At 32.6% G+C, this 19,428-nt stretch overlaps 1 protein-coding gene across 2 annotated transcripts in view; it reads left to right on the top strand.

Moving 5' to 3' along the window:
• The window catches only part of LOC129808331 (uncharacterized), a 164,024-nt gene that overhangs the window by 135,168 nt on the left and 9,428 nt on the right, over positions 1–19,428 (top strand). For both annotated transcript variants that reach the window (XM_055858180.1, XM_055858181.1), the window contains exon 7: positions 18,347–18,468. In XM_055858180.1, coding sequence (XP_055714155.1) covers positions 18,347–18,468 — 122 coding nt within the window. The remainder of the gene's footprint in view (positions 1–18,346; positions 18,469–19,428) is intronic.

The following is a 19,428-nucleotide window of genomic DNA, read 5'->3' as shown; positions in this document are numbered from 1 at the left end:
AGGAGCCGTTTAAGGCTTTTATCACTACATCTCGTTCGTAGAGATGCTGTTCCTTTGTTTCTCCAGGCATTTATACAACCTAGTCATCACAAAAACTAAAACTTCACGAAATTTCGAGGAAAAAACACCTGTCCAAAATTAGGACTATCACCTCACTCAGGGAGGTAACATTAGCTCTGAAAAATGCGACCGGTTTCAGTGTAAATTTTTCCCTGTTTTCGTACACATTTTACGAGATATCTCCGAAAAGTACGTAATGTTGCTAATATGGAGTTTTTGTTGCCCATTCCATATTAAATTGTTTTTTAGATTGTATTAGCATTTTTTACTAATTCATTCCGCAATGACAGAAAACACCGTATAAACTCCAAAGTTTTTTCGGCTCGCCAGAAACATATGGGAAACATAGGAAATGTCATGGCCCTGACCTCACTGGTGAATCTTTTAGAAAATTTCCCATTTTTCACACGAAAAACGTAATTCAAAAGGCAAATCTCACTTCAGGTCAAATGTACAAATGACCACTAACGTGAATCAACACAATATTCAATGAATATTTAATAATATCACTGAAAAATAGCGAGGAAAAATTGTTAGTATACTTCACTACAGCTAAATAAGACTGAAGCAAACATAAAGTTCTCTCATATTTCTCGTAAGCAATTGCTCACACTCAATTTTCAACAAAGTAATTTTAAGTAAAATCATATTCAAAATTTAACGTATTCAGTGTTATAATCTTCCGAAAAGACTAAATATTTAGATAGAATTCGTTATTCATCAAATATTGGAATAAAAATCCATAATTTAAGTCAATTTATTTTTAGTGTCCAATTTTACCCACATAGTGTCGAAATTTAGAAACTGTCCAAAATTATGAGCCTTTCCCCTATATACATTTCAGTGTAGAGAGTCTTCCAAAAACAATGTGACAGATCGCTTGTGTTGTTAGTAGTCTAGTGGTTTGGGGTGAAGTGAAAACGATTTTCAAACGAGAATTTGCATTAAAATTAGATTGACTACCTTCGGACGAGGCGAGCTTCGAACAACTCAATTATTATATAATGTATTTTTAATGGATTTAACCAATGGCTCTTTTCACGAACTTTTAAGTGTTGGACTATAGCTATTAAAATAAAATATTATAATGGCTCAAATTCAATAAAAATTTATTGAAAAACAATTATTTGTACGAAGATTCAGTCGTTCGAAGGTAGCGCGCTTTCCCCTAGTGTTCATTAAAGATTGCTTTTGTTTTGAAATTTTCTGTGCTTTGTTTCACAAACGAAGTGGCCAAAATTTCACTCAAAGTGCCCGGAAAACTACTCAGAGCAATTATTGTCTTTATTTTTTAATTAATTTTTCAAATTTTAGGAATTGATTTAAAGAAAAAAATTAATGATGAGCTTTTTCTTCAAGGACCCAATTATTACTCCGGCCAAATAAATAACAAGAAATTTCAATTATGTATTAAAGATTGTGGAAACTGGAGTTCGAGGAGTTAAAGATATAGACTTTTTAAAATTTAGACTTTGCTGCTTATTTGCAAGTATGCCGAAATTTGGCACACTTACCCTACTGAAAAATTTTCGTTAATTAATGGTACTAAGATAATTTTTATTTTACATGCTTTTTACATATTTAAAATTTTCCTTTTATCAAGTGATCTTGATAAAAGGAATATATCAAATACGAATACCTCAAAATATGCTGAAAACGCTGTCTTTTTTAACTAACTGTGCTCGCTGGGGTACGACACTAATTTAACTGACCATTTAAGTCCAATGCCTAATTGGTGAAAGCCTTACAATATTCCTTAGCAATTAGGACAAGATAAGATTATTTTAGGGGTTATTTTCATGATTAATCTTATTAAATATTTAATCTCATAAAATATCTTAATCGTAACGTTCTCTAATTGGCTCGTGCTCAAGAGTATTCGAAAATTTCAAAGCTTTAGACTTAGAGGCTTTAGAGACAATCAGATTCTGCGGTGAAAGAAAAGTGAGTTTTTAACATAGTACTTATTTCACCCCAATAAAAATTCTCAAAATTCTATATACTTAAATATCCATAAAAAATTCATCACTATATTTGCCTTCGTTACCGATATATTTCCGCTTTTGTTGAAAAATGTTAGGCTGTAATAAATCAACTCTGCCGTCTGTATGCTTTTCATGCAGAAAATGGAAAATGAAGTTGATTGGCGGTCGTTTTCCAACTGTTTTTTTCCTGTTGGTTAAAAAACGAGCACGAAAAAATTCTTCCATAGTTGCATTACATACTCCAACTCTTCACATCAACCCATATTTCACAGTAATTCAATTTTTGCAGAATTTGTTTTCGACCCAGAAAAAAGTACTGTAATTCACATAGTGTGTTTGCAATGGTTTGCAAACTTTAAATTCCAGAAAAAATTGAAGGAAGGCTCCTGCTGTCATTTTTGACATTTATTAATTTGTCAGTGTCAAAAGAAGTATCAATAGTTTAAATTCAATTTCCGTGAAAATTCATGAAGCTTTCACTGCACTTTTCTCCTTTAATAACAAATATATATAGTTCTTTTTTTTTTAATAACACCATGCCATGATGGGAGTTTAGTTTCAGATGTAGATGCCCCAAATATCCATCCATTAAATTCATATCAGATAATTACACTGCACATTAGGTGACGTAGAAAAAGTGCCAAGGGACTTATTTTACATGCAACACTGAATTTACTGGTATGCTCAGGAGATGCCTTAATTAATTTAGAGAAGGTGAGTTTATAACGTGTCACTTTCGACACGCTTATACGCTATATCCGTTCGCGGTTGAACCTCTCGTGAGAAAAGCTCATTTAATATCCGTTTGCACTGTGCTCAAACAAGGCGCAATCTTCAAGTTTTAGAATTGAGCATCAATCTCTTATGTGCGAACTTTCTATGCAATTCCCACATCTGTGGGAAAACTTGCGGAAATTCAATATGGCAAGTGCCTTGTGGTGAGACGTAGTGCATGGGGAAAATATTCTATTTGATAAATTACATTTAGGGTATGTAACGTTCAAAGTATTTAGTCGAATCACTACACTGAACTTTACGAGTTCTTTTTTTTTTCATCCAACAAACTAGCGTATTTTCATGCCTTTTTTTCTTCCCAAAAGACTTTCCCAACATTTTACATTTAGGACAAATAGATAAGGGTTGGTGACAAGAGATAAATGTTCTTCCGGCTGCTGGAGTAACTTGGAACGAAGCCAGGGGTTCCACGACGAAAGGGTGATGACAAAGATAGTTTTTTTTAGTCTATTATTTTAGAAAATAATGGCAAGTCAAATACATCATAATAATCATATTATTTCTTTCACTCTTGTTGTGTTTGATGGAAAGTTATTTATAAAAATTAGGTAAATGACTTGGCAAATAAATAAGATAAAGGACCACTTTTTAGGTGTAAAAATATATCAACATTTTTAATGGTAATTTTACACCTTTTAAGGGTAAAATTAACATGAAAAAGGGTAACTTTAACCCCTAATATACCTAAAAAGGGTAATATTTACACCGATATCGGATCAATACTTCAAGGTAAAATTAACATTTCCGGAATTTTAACTTTTTCGGATTTCTCTCAGTGCATGAATGAATATGATTTAATTCCGTAAATATTATTTAAAATTTTAAAACCTATTTCTTGAATATAGAACAATTCTAAAGTCTACTAAAAAGTTCAAATCCAGTATAAAAAAAATGATTACAAAGCGTCCAAAGTTTGTAGAATATTTGAAGTACAATTTGACGTCTTTAGCAGTTTTGTAAATTATAATTGTACTATATTCAAGAATTGGTTTTAAAATTTTAATTAATGATTACGGATTTGCATCTAAATCATTCACTGAATACCAAAAATCATACTCTCCCTTCGAACGTTCATACCTTCGAATAATGTGAATTTTCTTTAAGTTTTCCTAATAAATTTAAACATTTCTATTAAATATTAGTTAACCTGTTATCAATTATTGATAATTATATGACAATCATGTGGAAATCTCTTAAGAGAAGTAAAAGAAATTCACATTATTCGAAGGCATGAACGTTCGAAGGGAGAGTACTTTCCCCTATCTAAAACAGTGAGGAAAATTCCAATTTAGGTCCAATTCCCAATTACATCCATTAACCGAAATTAGAACGAGAGTTATGGGTGCACGATTTTATTACTTAACGATTATGTTATTTTCCAATTACAAAATGAATTATCGAATATAATCGAATAATCGAATTAAATAGAATACACTATTATTAACATCATATAGATTTTAGAGCAACACAATGTAAATAATGCATTTAAAATTATGCTACTGAAGTTTTTCTATGGCTCTAGCTTTTGTCGTCCCATTTAGGGGAAACTGGGGCACCATCAAACACGGGGTACCGCACTGTGATTTTTTAATCGGATATTCGACTTCAGAGGATAAGACCTACAGAAATTTATAGGCATTATAGGGATTATTGTCCACTGAAGAAATGGTCAAGATAAACTATGTAGTTTAGCAATAAAAATTAGTGTTTGGTATTACCCCGTGTTTGGTGGTGCCCCAGTTTCCTCTATTCTTATTAAAAGTCGTTTCAAGTTCCTTGGTAAATCATTGTAAGTTTTGGTATTTGTCCTGCAATTTTACATATTTTAGAACTATTAGGAAATTATAATATTTGTCTGTATATAGGGGAAGGCTTTCAAACTTCGCACACATTCTGCCTTCGAACACTTCATATTTTCCCCATATTCCTTTAATAAATCTGACCTAATTTGTTCAGGAAATATATGACTAAAAAGACTAAGTATTAAGATTTGCCATAGGTAGGTCAAAATTACTAAAGGAATATGGAAAAAATATTAAATTTTCGGAGCCAGAATGTGTGTGAAGCCTGAAAGCCTTCCCCTACTATTATTGGACAGTTAATCAAAGATAGTTTATGTTAAAACACTCATTATTCCTGTAGTAAAACTTTTGAGGTTAGTAACTCAAAATTGGATTTAAATATCAGTAATATATTATATAAAATTATTTAATGGAGTTATAAGCCCACTGAGAGAAATCCGAAAAAGTTAAAATAACATTCCGGAAATGTTAATTTTACCCTGCAGTATTGATCGGAAAACGGTGTAAATATTACCCTTTTTAGGTGTATTATGTGTTAAAATTACTCTTCTTTCATGTTGATTTTACCCTTAAAGGGTGTAAAATGAACATTAAAAAATGTTGATATATTTTTACACCGAAAAAGTGTTAAAGTTTTGACGAAAAATAGTTAATCGCACCCTCTTTTTTTCTCAGTGCTCCTACCATATTATGTACTGAACTTCCTACCGGATCGAATAAATCCTAACTACGCCACTGCTTCCTTGAAAAAAAAATATGTCACAATATCTGGAAGCCACAAAAGGGGTTAGATAACAAAATTTCCCAATTGATTTTCCCCACAGTAAAAAAAAGAGAAAACATATTCTTCGTGATATTGTCATATTTTTATGGGAAACTTGCCTTTTGGCGGGAAAATTTAATCATCAAGTAGCGTTCGACGAAAATTGTGGTTGAAGTGAAATCATTACAAGATAATGGCGCTATTTCATGGTAAATAGTCATTTATGGTGAGGCAATATGAGCAATTTTGTGGTGCACAACATTGGTTATTCATTGAATGTGACACAGGTAAAATGTAATTGAAGTTTTTGGTGGGAGTGTTGGTTGTGACACATCTTGTTATTCCTCAAGTGTGATTACACATTTAAACAACACCCCTCTCTCCCTCATCCCGCGCCCAATTACTATTTACAAGTATAAATCTAACCATTTAGAGAGACTGTCATCTGTGAAAATGACTAGCAACACCCATCTCTTCAACTTATGGGCTTCCACCTTCTGCGACAAGATTTATTAGTCTTTCAAATTAGTACCCAAGCTTTTCCCACTGAAAGACACATTTCGCTGGAAAAGCTCACTGAATTAATCCAAACACACTCTCTTGGCTTGTAATTAAGCATATTCAAATGAATTTATGGGAGTTCATATGGAAAGAAGACACTGATAAGTCACGAAAAGCGGGTGGTTTCTTTCACACGGTCAATTAGATCTTTTGTAACAAAGTTGGGACATTCTAAGCTCTATATAAATTCAGCATTGTGTATGGTGGAGCTTTTACACAAACGTACATTGACAAAGTTTTCATATCTTAATTTCAAATCATTAAACGGAATAATTTTGTTCTCTCTCAAACTAAATTTAGGGCAATCACCATGATTGTGCGATTTCTCAATTGATAGGAAAAGCTTTCACGTCTTTTACATACAACAATTTTACAAAGTATGTCTGTACACGCACATTTGCATGCAATTTTTATTTAATCTAAAACATCTCAATTTGTTAGCTTACTAATCAGCTCCATGATACAATCAAAATTTGAGAATTTATGCAAAAAACTACAGCATTTTAACCATAGCAATATATGCTCTTAAAACCCTAATGATAAACTTAATTTTAGAACAACTTTATTTAAATTACGATACAGCTATTTATGCAACTCTTCTACTACATTAAACTTGATTTCCATTTATAAACATCGCATCAATATCAGCTCAAAGAGGAATTTATTAGAATTTAAAATGATATGTACATAACTTTCCGTGTGTCAAATGGATTGTTATCCAGTGAACAAACATTGACATAAGCGACAACTTTAATCGCGAAAAAGCCTTTCTCATTAAGGAGAGTTTTAGTATAGCTCAAACTCACAAGAGAGAGTAATAGACGTAATAGACAATATCTTTTTTTACAAAAACTTTGAAAATTTAAAAAACGGTATATAGAAATGTGTATTGGGAGATGGGGCTACTTTTAGCTGCGTGGGACTACATTGATATACATTTTTTCGCATATTTCTAATAGAAACTGGGTTTTAACATGATGTCATTTGGATAAACAAGATAATTGTGGATCTGAATAAAGTAATTGTAAGGACCAGTTTCATTTAGAAATAGGCGGAAAAGTCGTATAACAATCTAGCCCCACCTCTCCCTAATAAAAATTGATCACCAATTAATTCATGATATATCCGCAAAGATTTTTTTTCAATTTTGCACTTTTCTATTCACCGCTCAATAATCGCTCGATTCTGATTTATTAACTCTTTCGCGTCATTAGGGTCATATATGACCCGGGGAAAAAACAATTTCTTTTGACTATTTACATTAATTGAAATTATCGGTTTGTGCACGACATCATAATAGAATGATGTAAGATTCTTGGCTAATTTTCTCAAGACTCCAGATATTCAGGAAAAGAAAATATTTGAGATCAAAAATCACGAATTTCGAACTTTGTGAAATGACTTTTCTTTTTCAAAATTTTTTATATTCATTTATTTTTTTCAGCAAAAAGTTCTTTAGAAATACAAAATAGAATATCCAAAGATTGTATATTGCATATTTTGATATAATAAATTACTCTCAATTTTCCAGAAAACCATGTAGAATTTTCCGGGTCATATATGACCCTATTGTCCCCAAGGGTAACAGTGTTTTCGTCCCAAACCTATAGCGAAATGTAGTTGGGACATTGTTTTTCTTTGTGAAATGCAGGTGGGACATCTTGCTCCTGGACATTTTATCTTATATCTGATGAATTATAACATATTTTGCAATATTTTAGAGTATTCTGCAAGCGTCTCATGTTGTGCAATTGTATTGTGTGTGAATAAATATGTGGATAAGTTTATTTTTGCCAAATACCACTCAAAATATTGTGACAGTGACTGTTCAAGGGATTACCAGGAAGATTCCTTGAACACCAGGAGTACAGTGTTCATCACAACAATCCAGTTTGCCATGGTTTTGGCCAAATTAATAACTTCAAACAAAAAAAACTCTTAAAACGCCCGTGATATAGATTTTGAAAATGGTAAATACACTTCCCTTGAGGACAACAGGGTCATATATGACCCGGGGTTTTTCCGATTTTTCACGCAATGGAAAATTTTTTTCCTCTCTGAACTATTATATTTGATCATAAAGCATTAGGAAAAACTCAATTTTGCATGAATTCATCTGCTGAATAAAAGTGGGACGCGAAAGAGTTAAGGAATACAAAACCTTTCAAATGAGATTATTCTCGATTGATTGGATAGATAGTTAGATTGTATAGGGAGCATGGTGTGATTTGTGGCTTGCAGACACCTAGGCTCTATACGAGGCCCTTATGTCAACTCAACAAACCTTATGCTCTAGATAGACTTACGACTTGAGCTAAAAGACAGTGATAAACTGATGGGAGTGTGGTCTAATCATTTTTATTTATTTATTTATTTATTTTGATGTAGGGAATACTGGGGCAAAATTTGTCAAAACGAAAATTTCAATATTCACTATTTTCTATAATAAAAGAGACTGAGGCTTGAAATTTTTATTATTTTTATTATTTTTTGAGAGCTTTATAATCCCAATAATGTATGGTTTTAGTAAAAGTTATAAAAAGAATGCATAAAATAATAACTAATAAGCCCTAAAGCTGCGTTCAAAATGAAAAAAAAAATAAAAAGTTTCTAAAGGAAAAATATCGTTTATTTAATATTAATATTTTCAAATCCTTTGGGTTAGTATAATCCATAGTTATAATTACCCTCAAGTGCTTCCTGTTAAGGAGTTGAGATTTATTTAAATATTAGATGAGCACATATATTCTGTCAGTAGAAGACGTCGAAAGTTTGGAGTGATATATCTCAACTCCTGATGAACATAATTGAATGAGTAAACTATTGTTGGAAAGCTTGGCTCATTGGCTTAATCCATCTATTACGGATTTCGTGAAACTACAGCCTTTTATTGTATTTCAAAGTACTGTATGTAAAGAAAAATTAACTCTATCGGGGTAAATTTGGATCCAAGTTGACACTATCGCAGTCCGTAGAGTAAGAAAAATGTTGACTCAATTGGAGATTGATCTTGAGATTGGCTATGTCGGGGGTGGACTCTATCGAGGTCCCACTGTATTATTATTCAGTACTAATCTGAAAAGATTAGTCCTGATCTTCTTAACAATTTTAGATGTTCGAATATCCTGATTTCGCGCAGAAAGCACCTTTTTGCTTTCAGAGACCAAATAAATATTTTCCAGTGGGTTTTTCGTTCAGAGAAATAAAATTCCATTCCTGTACCCAGTCGAAATAAATCTTCTCCAGCTCTCTCTCCTTGTACTGATCCGTCAGTAGAGATTTTAATATCAAGATATATCAAGATCACATAATCTTAAAGTCTTTGCAATTTCCATTTCAATTAAAAGTGGAAGAAGAGGTAAAGCCCTGATGAATTAGGAAATTTGCTTTATAAAGTTATTTAATTTTTATTCTTGAACATTTTTCATCAGGAATGAAACATACAAAAGAGCTTCTAAAATAACTCAGAAAAAACACACATTGCATTGTGAATTTACAAATTCATAATCAATGCTGATCTTTGAGAACATTTAGCCTGTAAAATTTAATTGTAAGTGATTAGCTTAATTTACCATACAATTGAGGATTTAAGATTAGGGATTAGAGTGTCTTTCATAAATTTTCTTTATCTGATTCTTTATTGCCTAATTTTATAGAATTAATATTTCCGAGACTCAGCTTGAGCCTATTTGGACTTTAAAGAAGGGGTCACCGGTCAATTTCAAGTCGCAAAACCTATAACCGTTTGGCCTCTAGCTCTGGTGATACAGTAGACTCTCGCAAATTCGGCTCTTTTAAGATCGAGCTACTTTTTAATTCGGGCAGCGGTTACATTTGAAAAAAGTTTGTTGTCATTTTTCAAGTTTGATTATGATTATTAAATGAATCAAATATGCTCAAATTTGGCATGGTTTGTCTTAGTTTTGATGTGTTTTTGCATTATTGAGGGATTATCATGCAATTTCCGTTATATTTGAGTGTGTAGTGTAAGCTCAATATCTATATGCACATGTATAAAAAATCGTTTCATTTCAAAAAGTTTGTCGTCCGAATTTCTATCTAATTCGGCTGACATTTCGGTCCCATTTGCCCGAATTTGAGAGAGTCTACTGTAGATGAACAGACAGATAAGTATTGAGACATATTTTTCTGTAAAATTCAAATAATTGTGATCTTTTCGATGTGAAAGTTTGAAATATTCAAAATGGAGGTCTTTATATTGCATTTATTGTTTTTTTTGTGTAATGAAATTTGATAAGGAAGTATACAACATTATTTCTCAATATTTAGACTGTGATAAGTCCACTGATAAGAAGGCAGTAAATCCGGAGAATATAGAGTCTCAAAATACTACAATACGGGCACCCTGAAAATTCCTTATTTTTCCATGGCATTGTTACGAAAGTAACCTGGCAAAAGAGAAGGTTCCCGTGGGGATTTCGTGGAAAAGAGTACTTAAACAAAATGAAAATAAGTTTGATGAGGATGAAAGTCACAAAGTTCAAAGTTCTCTTTTACATGGTATTGTTATGGTGCCGATTCTGAAAGAAATGGTTTGTAAGGCTGTTTGTGAAAAGTTTGTTGAAAGAATGTCCTTCCACGTGAAATATGAAAAATCACCAACCATTTCTTACACTCCCTTTCTGTGTTTATCGAAAAATAGAGTTACATAACAAAAGTTGCCAAAAGTTTATATGAAATTTATATAGAATATCCCTTTTTATAGAAATCCATCAAACAGAATTAAGAAGTGAAATAAAAATAGCGAGACTTTAAAAATAGATTTTCAGTAAACTGCAGACTTCAATTGAACATGGTAAAGAGGAAAAAGCGTCAAAAGAAAAGGCAATTGAAAAAGTTAAGGTACTCAATTGAATTATTCTTATTTAATATCTTGCCATTCACCCATCGTAATTGCAAAACTTTCTACATTTCTTTTCGATTTTCTGCGGAAGAAAAAAAATCCCTGGAGCTTATCAAAGTAAAATTTTCTCTCACTCTCCCTTCGCGCTTTTACACCGAACTTTTGTTACTTCAGCAATGTAATAAGAAGAATTTCACCGCAACATTTTTCCAATCTTGTTAAACAACGTGTAATTTACCAAGAAACAATGCAAGAGCAGCCTGAAGAATGCTTTTGCTCATAACTTTATTAAATTAAAACATTGGTGAAAAATTAATTTTTCAGCACCACTTGTGAGTAAAATTTTCATCTTTAGTATCTTTAGTATAGTATATCTTTAGTTTAGCATGCTATAATTTCCTAATTCTACTAGATTATGTGTGCAAGACTTATAGACTTTAGTTTAGCTTTACAATACTGAGCTACCCTAAAAGAGTGACAAAGGAAAAATTTAAACAAAAAGATGCAATATTTTTTTCCAAATAATAACACATCCAACTTTTCATTTAATTTCCTCGAAATTAAATGTATGAGATAATTTCAGGAAAATAAATTAACCAGAATTATAATTATGCAAAGTCCCAGATTAAAAAATCATTCCCAAAGAAAAATTACTACTTTTTTTCGATGCACAAAAGAACCCACTAATTAATGGTGGAAAAATTTTGGTTGAAATGAAAATTATCCCATCGAGCACTTTTTAATCGCATTTTGTGATAGTAATGCAAATCGTATTATTCCGCATTATGACTCTTCAGTCTGATGATTGGCAATCAATTCAACCAGATAATTTGTTTTTTGAAAAGTCTTAACGTGATTCAGATTTAATTTAATGCTGATTTGACTCTAAATTTCATTGAGCAATTATTGAAATATGCATAATTGCAGTGATATACACAAGATATTCTACACATTTTATAGTAAAGAAATATCGACTGTGTAAAAGGGTATATGAAAGTTTTTTCTTTACACGTGCGAAATTCATAAAATTATTATTTATCGACTGATTGGGCACACCTGAATTTTGTGGTACTTCTGATATTCTTTGACAAACTCTAATAAATCATCGTCGTAATTTACACACCTTAACTCAAGTCACGTTCCTAACTGAATATTTCGAAATTGGTGATCATTTATAATTCAAAAAATACTCCAAAAATGAAATGTCTTTCAAAATTACTAATAAGAGAATGTTCGATACATTTGACAAATATAGGAAGTAAGGCACAGGCGCCCTACCCGTGTACTTGTTTTAATTCTAACAATTAAAAAAAACAATAAGTAAATGCCAATTGTTCAATTTGTCTATTCATATTGTTCTGAACTCATCTAATAATTCCTTCAGAGCTAAGAATGTAAAGACGATTTCATTTAAACACAAGTTTTGTTCTAGTTTTATACCGAATTAGTACAAATGCTAGCCTACATTAATAACGCATTTCTGATGATTTCTCTCTGAAAATGAAAAATAATGAACAATAAAAGAAATATATTACTCCCGTTATACTTAAAAACCTCAGTACAGACAAGTATATTTTTTTAGTACAAGTACTAAGTATTTATATTACATTTAAAGTATTTCTTATGCAAGTACTTGATTGTGTACATAAGATCAGGAACTAATATATAAAAATCATAAATAAGAACAGAAAAGTTGAATTTCTGAATATTAATTTAGTACAAAACTCAAGCAATGTTAGTAATCAAACATTGGAATGCTCTATTTAGAAAGGACATTTTATTGATAAAACTAAAGAAATATTTGCAAAGGAAAAATGCACATGTTGCATCTAATTACAATTTATAAGTTTTTTTTTGACAAAATTACTCAGACGTTTCATAATAATTAGCACTAACGTGTGCTAAATTCGTATCTCTCTTAAAGGATCATTTTAAAAATATTATTTAATCTAATAAGCTGTATTATATATTTCCTACTAGGCTGTAAAATTTCGAAAGCCCTTGAAAAGACGAAAAAACGTTATGATTATTTTTTTTATTTGCACTAAACTAATACAAAGGGACAGATAATCCTAACCGGCTTATGTAGGTGAGATTCTTAACGTGAGCTAACTCGGAGTGCATGCAAATTCGATTTAGAGCTGAAATTGTGAGTCGCCATTCAGTTATCTTGAATCAAATTCGTGAAATTATACAAGTTTTGTATTTGAACCAAAATGTCAAGGATTTGGATGAACTGACAGAAAAGTGTTATATGGGTGAAATGTAGACCAGAATGTTCTCTATAATTTTGCCGTAGAACTTGAACTCATCGATTACTCAGAAGCCAAGATAAGCGAGGTTTTTTGTTTCTTAACTCGTTTTTTCATCCAGAGTGCCCCAAGTAGTCATTTGTTGAACTTCAACTATATCAAAGAATTGTTGTATTTTGTGGGACTTTCCATTTAAAACCCTATTTTAAGTGTCTTGCTGGAGTAGAGGCAGTCAAATTGGCATCTGAGTGATTTCAAAGCGTTATTATGGGAAAAATCAATTTTTTCACACTTAAACGGCAAAATCGAAGTGATAGCGTAGTCTGAGTGGAAAATGATGTATGGACAAAATGTAGAGACAAATGTGCTCTACAATTATGTCGAAGTAATCATCAAAATTGGTTCAGCGACAGTCGAGATAATTGAGGTTATGTGATATTGAAATTGGTTTTTCGACTGTGGCGCCCCTGGTGTTGGTCCCACAAAGTTCAAATGTTCTAGAAAGTTGTAGCATTTGGTGAGATCTTTCGTTTAAGCCCTCATTCATCAAAATCGGTCACATAGAACCGGAGATATGATTTTTTGAATTTTGTGAACTTTGACCCCTCATATCTCCGGTTCTATTGAAACCACAGCGCACGTACGCCCCATTTTGGAAACGTCCTAGACTGGACTATAACATACTAAAATTTCATTAACTTGCACAATGCCGTTTTTGAGAAAAGTGACTTTGAATTTCGATGAATTTTGACGCTATCACAGCGCCACCTGTGGTGACTTTTTGAACTTCCATCTGAAAGTGCTCATCGAGACGAAACCAAAAAGGTAAAATTTAGGTCGCTATGTTAATTAAAACCGGAGATAGAGGCCGGTCAATGTTCGAACTTTGACCCCTTATAGCTCGGGTCAGGGGTTATGGATCGACTTAAGGTTTTTTTTGTTTGATAGGTATAATCAACGGCTACAACATACTAAAATTTCAGCCCGATGCACAATGGAATTTTTGAGTTATTTAACTTTTAAGATTTAAAAATTTTCTTTTTAATAATAGCGCCCCTAGCGGTGGTTTTATGAACTTGCGATGTTAGAAGGGGAAGTGGAATTTCACGAGAGCTTTCCAAAACGCCCTCACTTTTTAAATTCTGACAATTAGAACCGGAGTTATGGCCATTTTAAGAAATTTTTTTGGACCCTTATAGCTCGGGTCTGGGGGGTCAGGGCACCTTAAGTTTGGTATTGATGGAAAGCTCTAAGGCCCAGCTATAACATACTAAAATTTGAGCCCGCTCGATGCCATAGGGGCGGAGCTATTGAGAAAACAAAAAAAGGGGGGTCTTCAAAATGGCGGAAGGAGGGGTGGGGGGTGGGGGGCCAATGCACTAAGTTGCAATTTTCACCCGATATATAACCTTTGCCGAAAACCGCAAGTCGATATCTTTTTTAGTTTAGGAGCTATTAAGCTCCAAAGAGCGGCCGGCCGGCCAGCCGGCCGGCCGGCCGGGAACGTAAATTAGCCACATATATATTCGTGATCAGGAAGTGCTGAAACACATTTTGGCCAAATTTGAGGTCGATCGGACGACATGAAATTTTGTTAGGATTATAGTAGGTGAGATTGTTAAGAATCTCACCTAATATGGGCTATAATATTTACTTGTACTTTATCCCGAAGAACATAACATTATCTCCTAAGTTTTCCTGTTAATTTTCTCGATGAATATTCATATTTATAACATCATTATGATTAGTACATACATGTACTAAAAGGGAAATCCGATATAATGGTGCTATTTCAATGAAAAAATAACATATATTTTAGCATTTTACTGTTCACAAGTGCTTCTGTATTGTCGCTTTTCTTTTGTGTTGGTTCCTATCTCGACTGTTCTTTTTAGTCCTCTTCGTGTTCTAAAACTACGAAACAGTCGTAACTGGAACCAACACGAAGAGAAATCGATTATGTAGAAGCATATAAGAACAGGAAAGTACTAAAAAACGTGATCATTTTTTTCACTGTAATAGCACCATAAATAAAACTTTAATCATTTATATTATTGCTATTTTATATAAGATTTTCAGCAAGAAAGCAATTTTTCACTTTAAGCTATAATTCTTACGAGCAACGCTTATACAATTTGTTCCAACTATAAAAGAGTGCAATATTTCACTATGGAAGACCAAAAAAAACAATTCAAAATCTAGCACAAATAACAAATGCCACAAATGTTGTTCTTAAAGAGAAAAATGTTTTAAGAACAGAACTATAGGGGAAAGCGCTCTACCTTCGGATGATTCAAGCTTCGGACAATTCAATTTTTTCTCTATGTTCCTCATGGATTTCACCTGTAGATCTTTTCTGAAAATTTGAGGCATTGAACTAGCTATTAAAATATAATATTAATAGGCCAAATTCATTTAAAACACATTGAAAAAAATGAATTGTACGAAGCATAAATCGTTCGAAGGTAACGCGCTTTCCCCTACATTTTTGAAATTTGTCAAGAAAAATCACTCGTAAGTTTAAGATAATTTAGAGAAAATTTTGAAGTTTTGGATGCTGAAACTATGGAGATCTGCCCCAGTTCTCCCGTGGGCTATCTGTGAAAGATCCACTCCGGTTTGTTCTAAGATGATCTTGTAGGGGAGATCCCCTTACCCTTGATCTCTGGCTCTACACATTGGGAATAATTTTTTGCAAAAAAAATGCCTTTTTAAGAAAATCTCCCCTATCAGAAACGTCAACATTTTTTAGGGTAATTTTGAATAGCATAAAGGCCTCATAGTGACCCACCTTGTCCACAGGAATTAAAATCTTGTTTATGGGGTGGTCCATCTGGTCCACAGAATATCAAGTAAATATATTGCTGAAGTGAACAAAAGTCTTCAAGAGAAATTCTGGTGTTTTCCCTGGACCTAGGAGTTCGTCCCTCCTTCTCTTCCGTCGTGACTCATTTTGAGGGTGGTTGCGAGTGGGAGAGCTTCGACTCTACCCCCAGAATCGTATCAATATATAATAAATTCATCATATTTTTATGTACGTTATAAAATCAAAATTAATTCAGAGAATAAAAAAAAGATTAATTGCTTTACATTATTTTATCACGCGTAGTACTAAATTAATACAAAATCAGCGTGATATAAATAACGAAAAATTTTCTACTTTGAAAAAAAAATCACAAACAAAGGATAGAGAGGATAGAGAGGGTATCGAATGTAGAGGAGACCGGGGCAGAATTCGCCACGAATAGCATTAGATAGTGGGATGTTATAGTTTTTAATAGTAAAAATATTGATCAAACTAGAGAAAAGTTCTCTACCTTCGAACGTTCATGCCTTCGAATAATGTGAATTTTCTTTTATTTTTTTTTCTGAGAGACTTACACATTTCTGTTTATTAGTTAGTTTATCATCAATTATTGATAATTACGTGATAATTATGCGTAGTTTCTTAGGAAAAATAAAAGAAAATTCATATTATTCGAAGGCATGAACGTTCAAAGGGAGGGTGTACTTTCCCTTACTATTTATTCAGAGTAATTCACTACATTCCTATCAATTGATATAGGAGAAACTGGGGCATCACCGAACACTCCGATTTGTATGATTTCATAAATACTAGGGATGTTTGACCACTGAAGAAATGGTCGTGATAGCCCAAGTTGCTTAGAAATAAAAATCAGTGCTCGGTGCTATCCCATGTTCGGTAATACCCCAATTTCCTCTATTTATCAATCTAATTTAAAGATATTTTCTCTTCTATGTGTTTTTCAACACGTTTAAAATTAGTACAGGCGTGTACTAAAGGATCAAACTGATTAAGTTTTTCTCTGTTTTTTTGGATATAACATGTTAAATTCTGGTCTTCAAAGAGAAAGAAAAACATCTTAAGAAATTCGCAGAAAAAGGTATTCAGATACGAAGTTTAGTCCAGTCCCTGAAGGTCTCAAATTATAAATAAAAAGGAATTTTATTATTTTTTTTTTAGAATCTAATTGGTAAATTTTGCCTTTAATAATCCAAATCCGAGGTATAATTTTCCAAAAACAATCTTGTCTGATTAGAAATTAAAAAGTGAAGCCCACTGACTGAGAGAAATCCGAAAAAGTTAAAATAGCATTCCGGAAATGTTAATTTTACCCTGCAATTTTGATCCGAAATTGGTGTAAATATTATGCTTTTTAGGTATATTCACTGAGAAAAAAAGAGGGTGCGATTAACATTTTTTCCTCATAAAATTAACACTTTTTAGGTGTAAAATATATCAACATTTTTAAATGTTAATTTTACATCTTATTAAGGGTAAAATTAACATGAAAAAGAGTACCTTTTACCCCTAATTAATACACCTAAAAAGGGTAATATTTACACCGATTTCGGATCAATACTGCATGGGAAAATTAACATTTCCGGAATGTTATTTTAACTTTTTCAGATTTCTCTCACTCAGTGTTATGGGTTAAAGTTACCCTTTTTCATGTTAATTTTACACTTAAAAAGGTGTAAAATTTAACATTAAAAATGTTGATACATTTTTACACCTAAATAATGTTAAAGTTACGAGAAAGAAAAGTTAATCGCACCCCGTTTTTTCTCAATGTAGGTCTGAACCCCGTATAAGAAATTAAAGGAAAGGGTGTAATCAAAACAAAGATTTTAAAGAAAGTGAGCACATAAAATCAATATTATTTTGAGGATTTTAAGATAAAATTATACAATATTTAAAAGATAATGTAGACGAATATCCAATGCTAAAAGAAACTCGCTGGAGGGTATTTTCTTTAATTTTCAGGCTCATGTTGAAATATGGAAAAATCTTGTTTGATTTATTGAAAGAGGCTTCGGATGAATAAACTTTCTGGAGAGTTTGCGAAGTAGCATGTGTTTGAGGAGGAAGCCACTCAAAAATAGAGACCGAAAAAGAATACAATCAAATGGAAATTGTTGCAAAAATATCACAGAGATGTTATGTACAATTTTCCAGTCGGAAGTGAGTGTCCTATTCGGGCGTAAAAGGAGGAGAATGTCGCATCTGGTGGAAAAGATCAAAAGTCAATCTCCTTTCCTCAATCAAACAAACACACGAGAAAACGAATCAATAATTCCTCGAGTGGGAATTGAATTAGATAAATTCTCTTAGGGTAGAAAGTACGCAAGAGAGAGATGATATAAACCGAGGCACTTTGTGATATGAAGTGCGGGGAAAATTGGAAGAAAATTGTGCCAGAGATGGAAAATAATTTGTGTGCTTTTCCTCTTGTTTGCAGCCCCGATTATCGGAACTCAGACGTTCAGCCATCCACTGTGCCGACGTGGACATTGAATACTATCGACTGAGGAGTTTTAGCATCACATCCCATGGGATTTGTAACTTGGGTGACTCAATGAGGTGAGAATGAGTAGGAAATCCCCAACACAGAATATCTCTGCACGTCATATTTCTAGCCTCACACCATTTCCACCCCAGACACTCTGTCCCCATTATTTAATACCCTCAACTTATACATTTGGATTACATCGGAAGAATATCTCGGAAATATCTCGTATGTGTCCTCTTTTTATCCCATTCCCAACATTCAACCACCCAAGAAGTTAATCCCCTTTCTTCTATTTCCTTGACACTTACATTTCAGTGCTCCAGCTACGATATCGCATGGGACTTACAAAATGACAACACAAGGAAAGCGCCCTCGTAAAAATTCAGTTTTGTTGAATTTCTCGATGCTAAAAAGACATTTAAAAGAAAAATGTGGAAAAAGTTTCAAAAACTTCTACAAAATTTACTTCGGAGAAATTCTAATATTTCTTACCGCATTGATTAATTATTTTAAAAAAGAAACCGTTGGGATCATGCATGATACATAAGAAAATAATTTATTTTTTCCATATTTTTTCCATATTTTTTCATAGGATGAAGTTAGGCCTATTGGCCATAATAAGCATTTCTCTCAAATTAGGAACTACGTAAATCTAGTTTTGATTTAATTTCGTTAAATTCTAGGATTTATCTTTAAGATTTAAATCTTTTAATTCAGTATTTTAAAAGGTGATTCGTAAAATAAAATGAAACTAAGCCGAGTAAAAAGTTCTAAAGCCTTTTTACTTAAAATTTCAAAGGGCAATGGGCAAAAATGTATGGGAGTTGGTCTATGTGGCGACCACAGATGGGACTAGGTGCATTTTATAGGTAATGGTGTAGGATGAAAAACTACCTAAACCCAGGACGATATTCTCCGGGAGTCCTTGTAAAAACGACTTTATCTTTTCGAAAAAAATACTATTTTGACATCGAATTGCTCAACATCATCCAAAGGGATCTTCATAAAATTCGGTATGGAGTCAATGTATA

The sequence above is a fragment of the Phlebotomus papatasi genome, chromosome 3 (assembly GCF_024763615.1).
Source record: "Phlebotomus papatasi isolate M1 chromosome 3, Ppap_2.1, whole genome shotgun sequence".
NCBI lineage: Eukaryota > Metazoa > Arthropoda > Insecta > Diptera > Psychodidae > Phlebotomus > Phlebotomus papatasi.
This window is presented reverse-complemented; position numbering and strand designations above follow the sequence as displayed.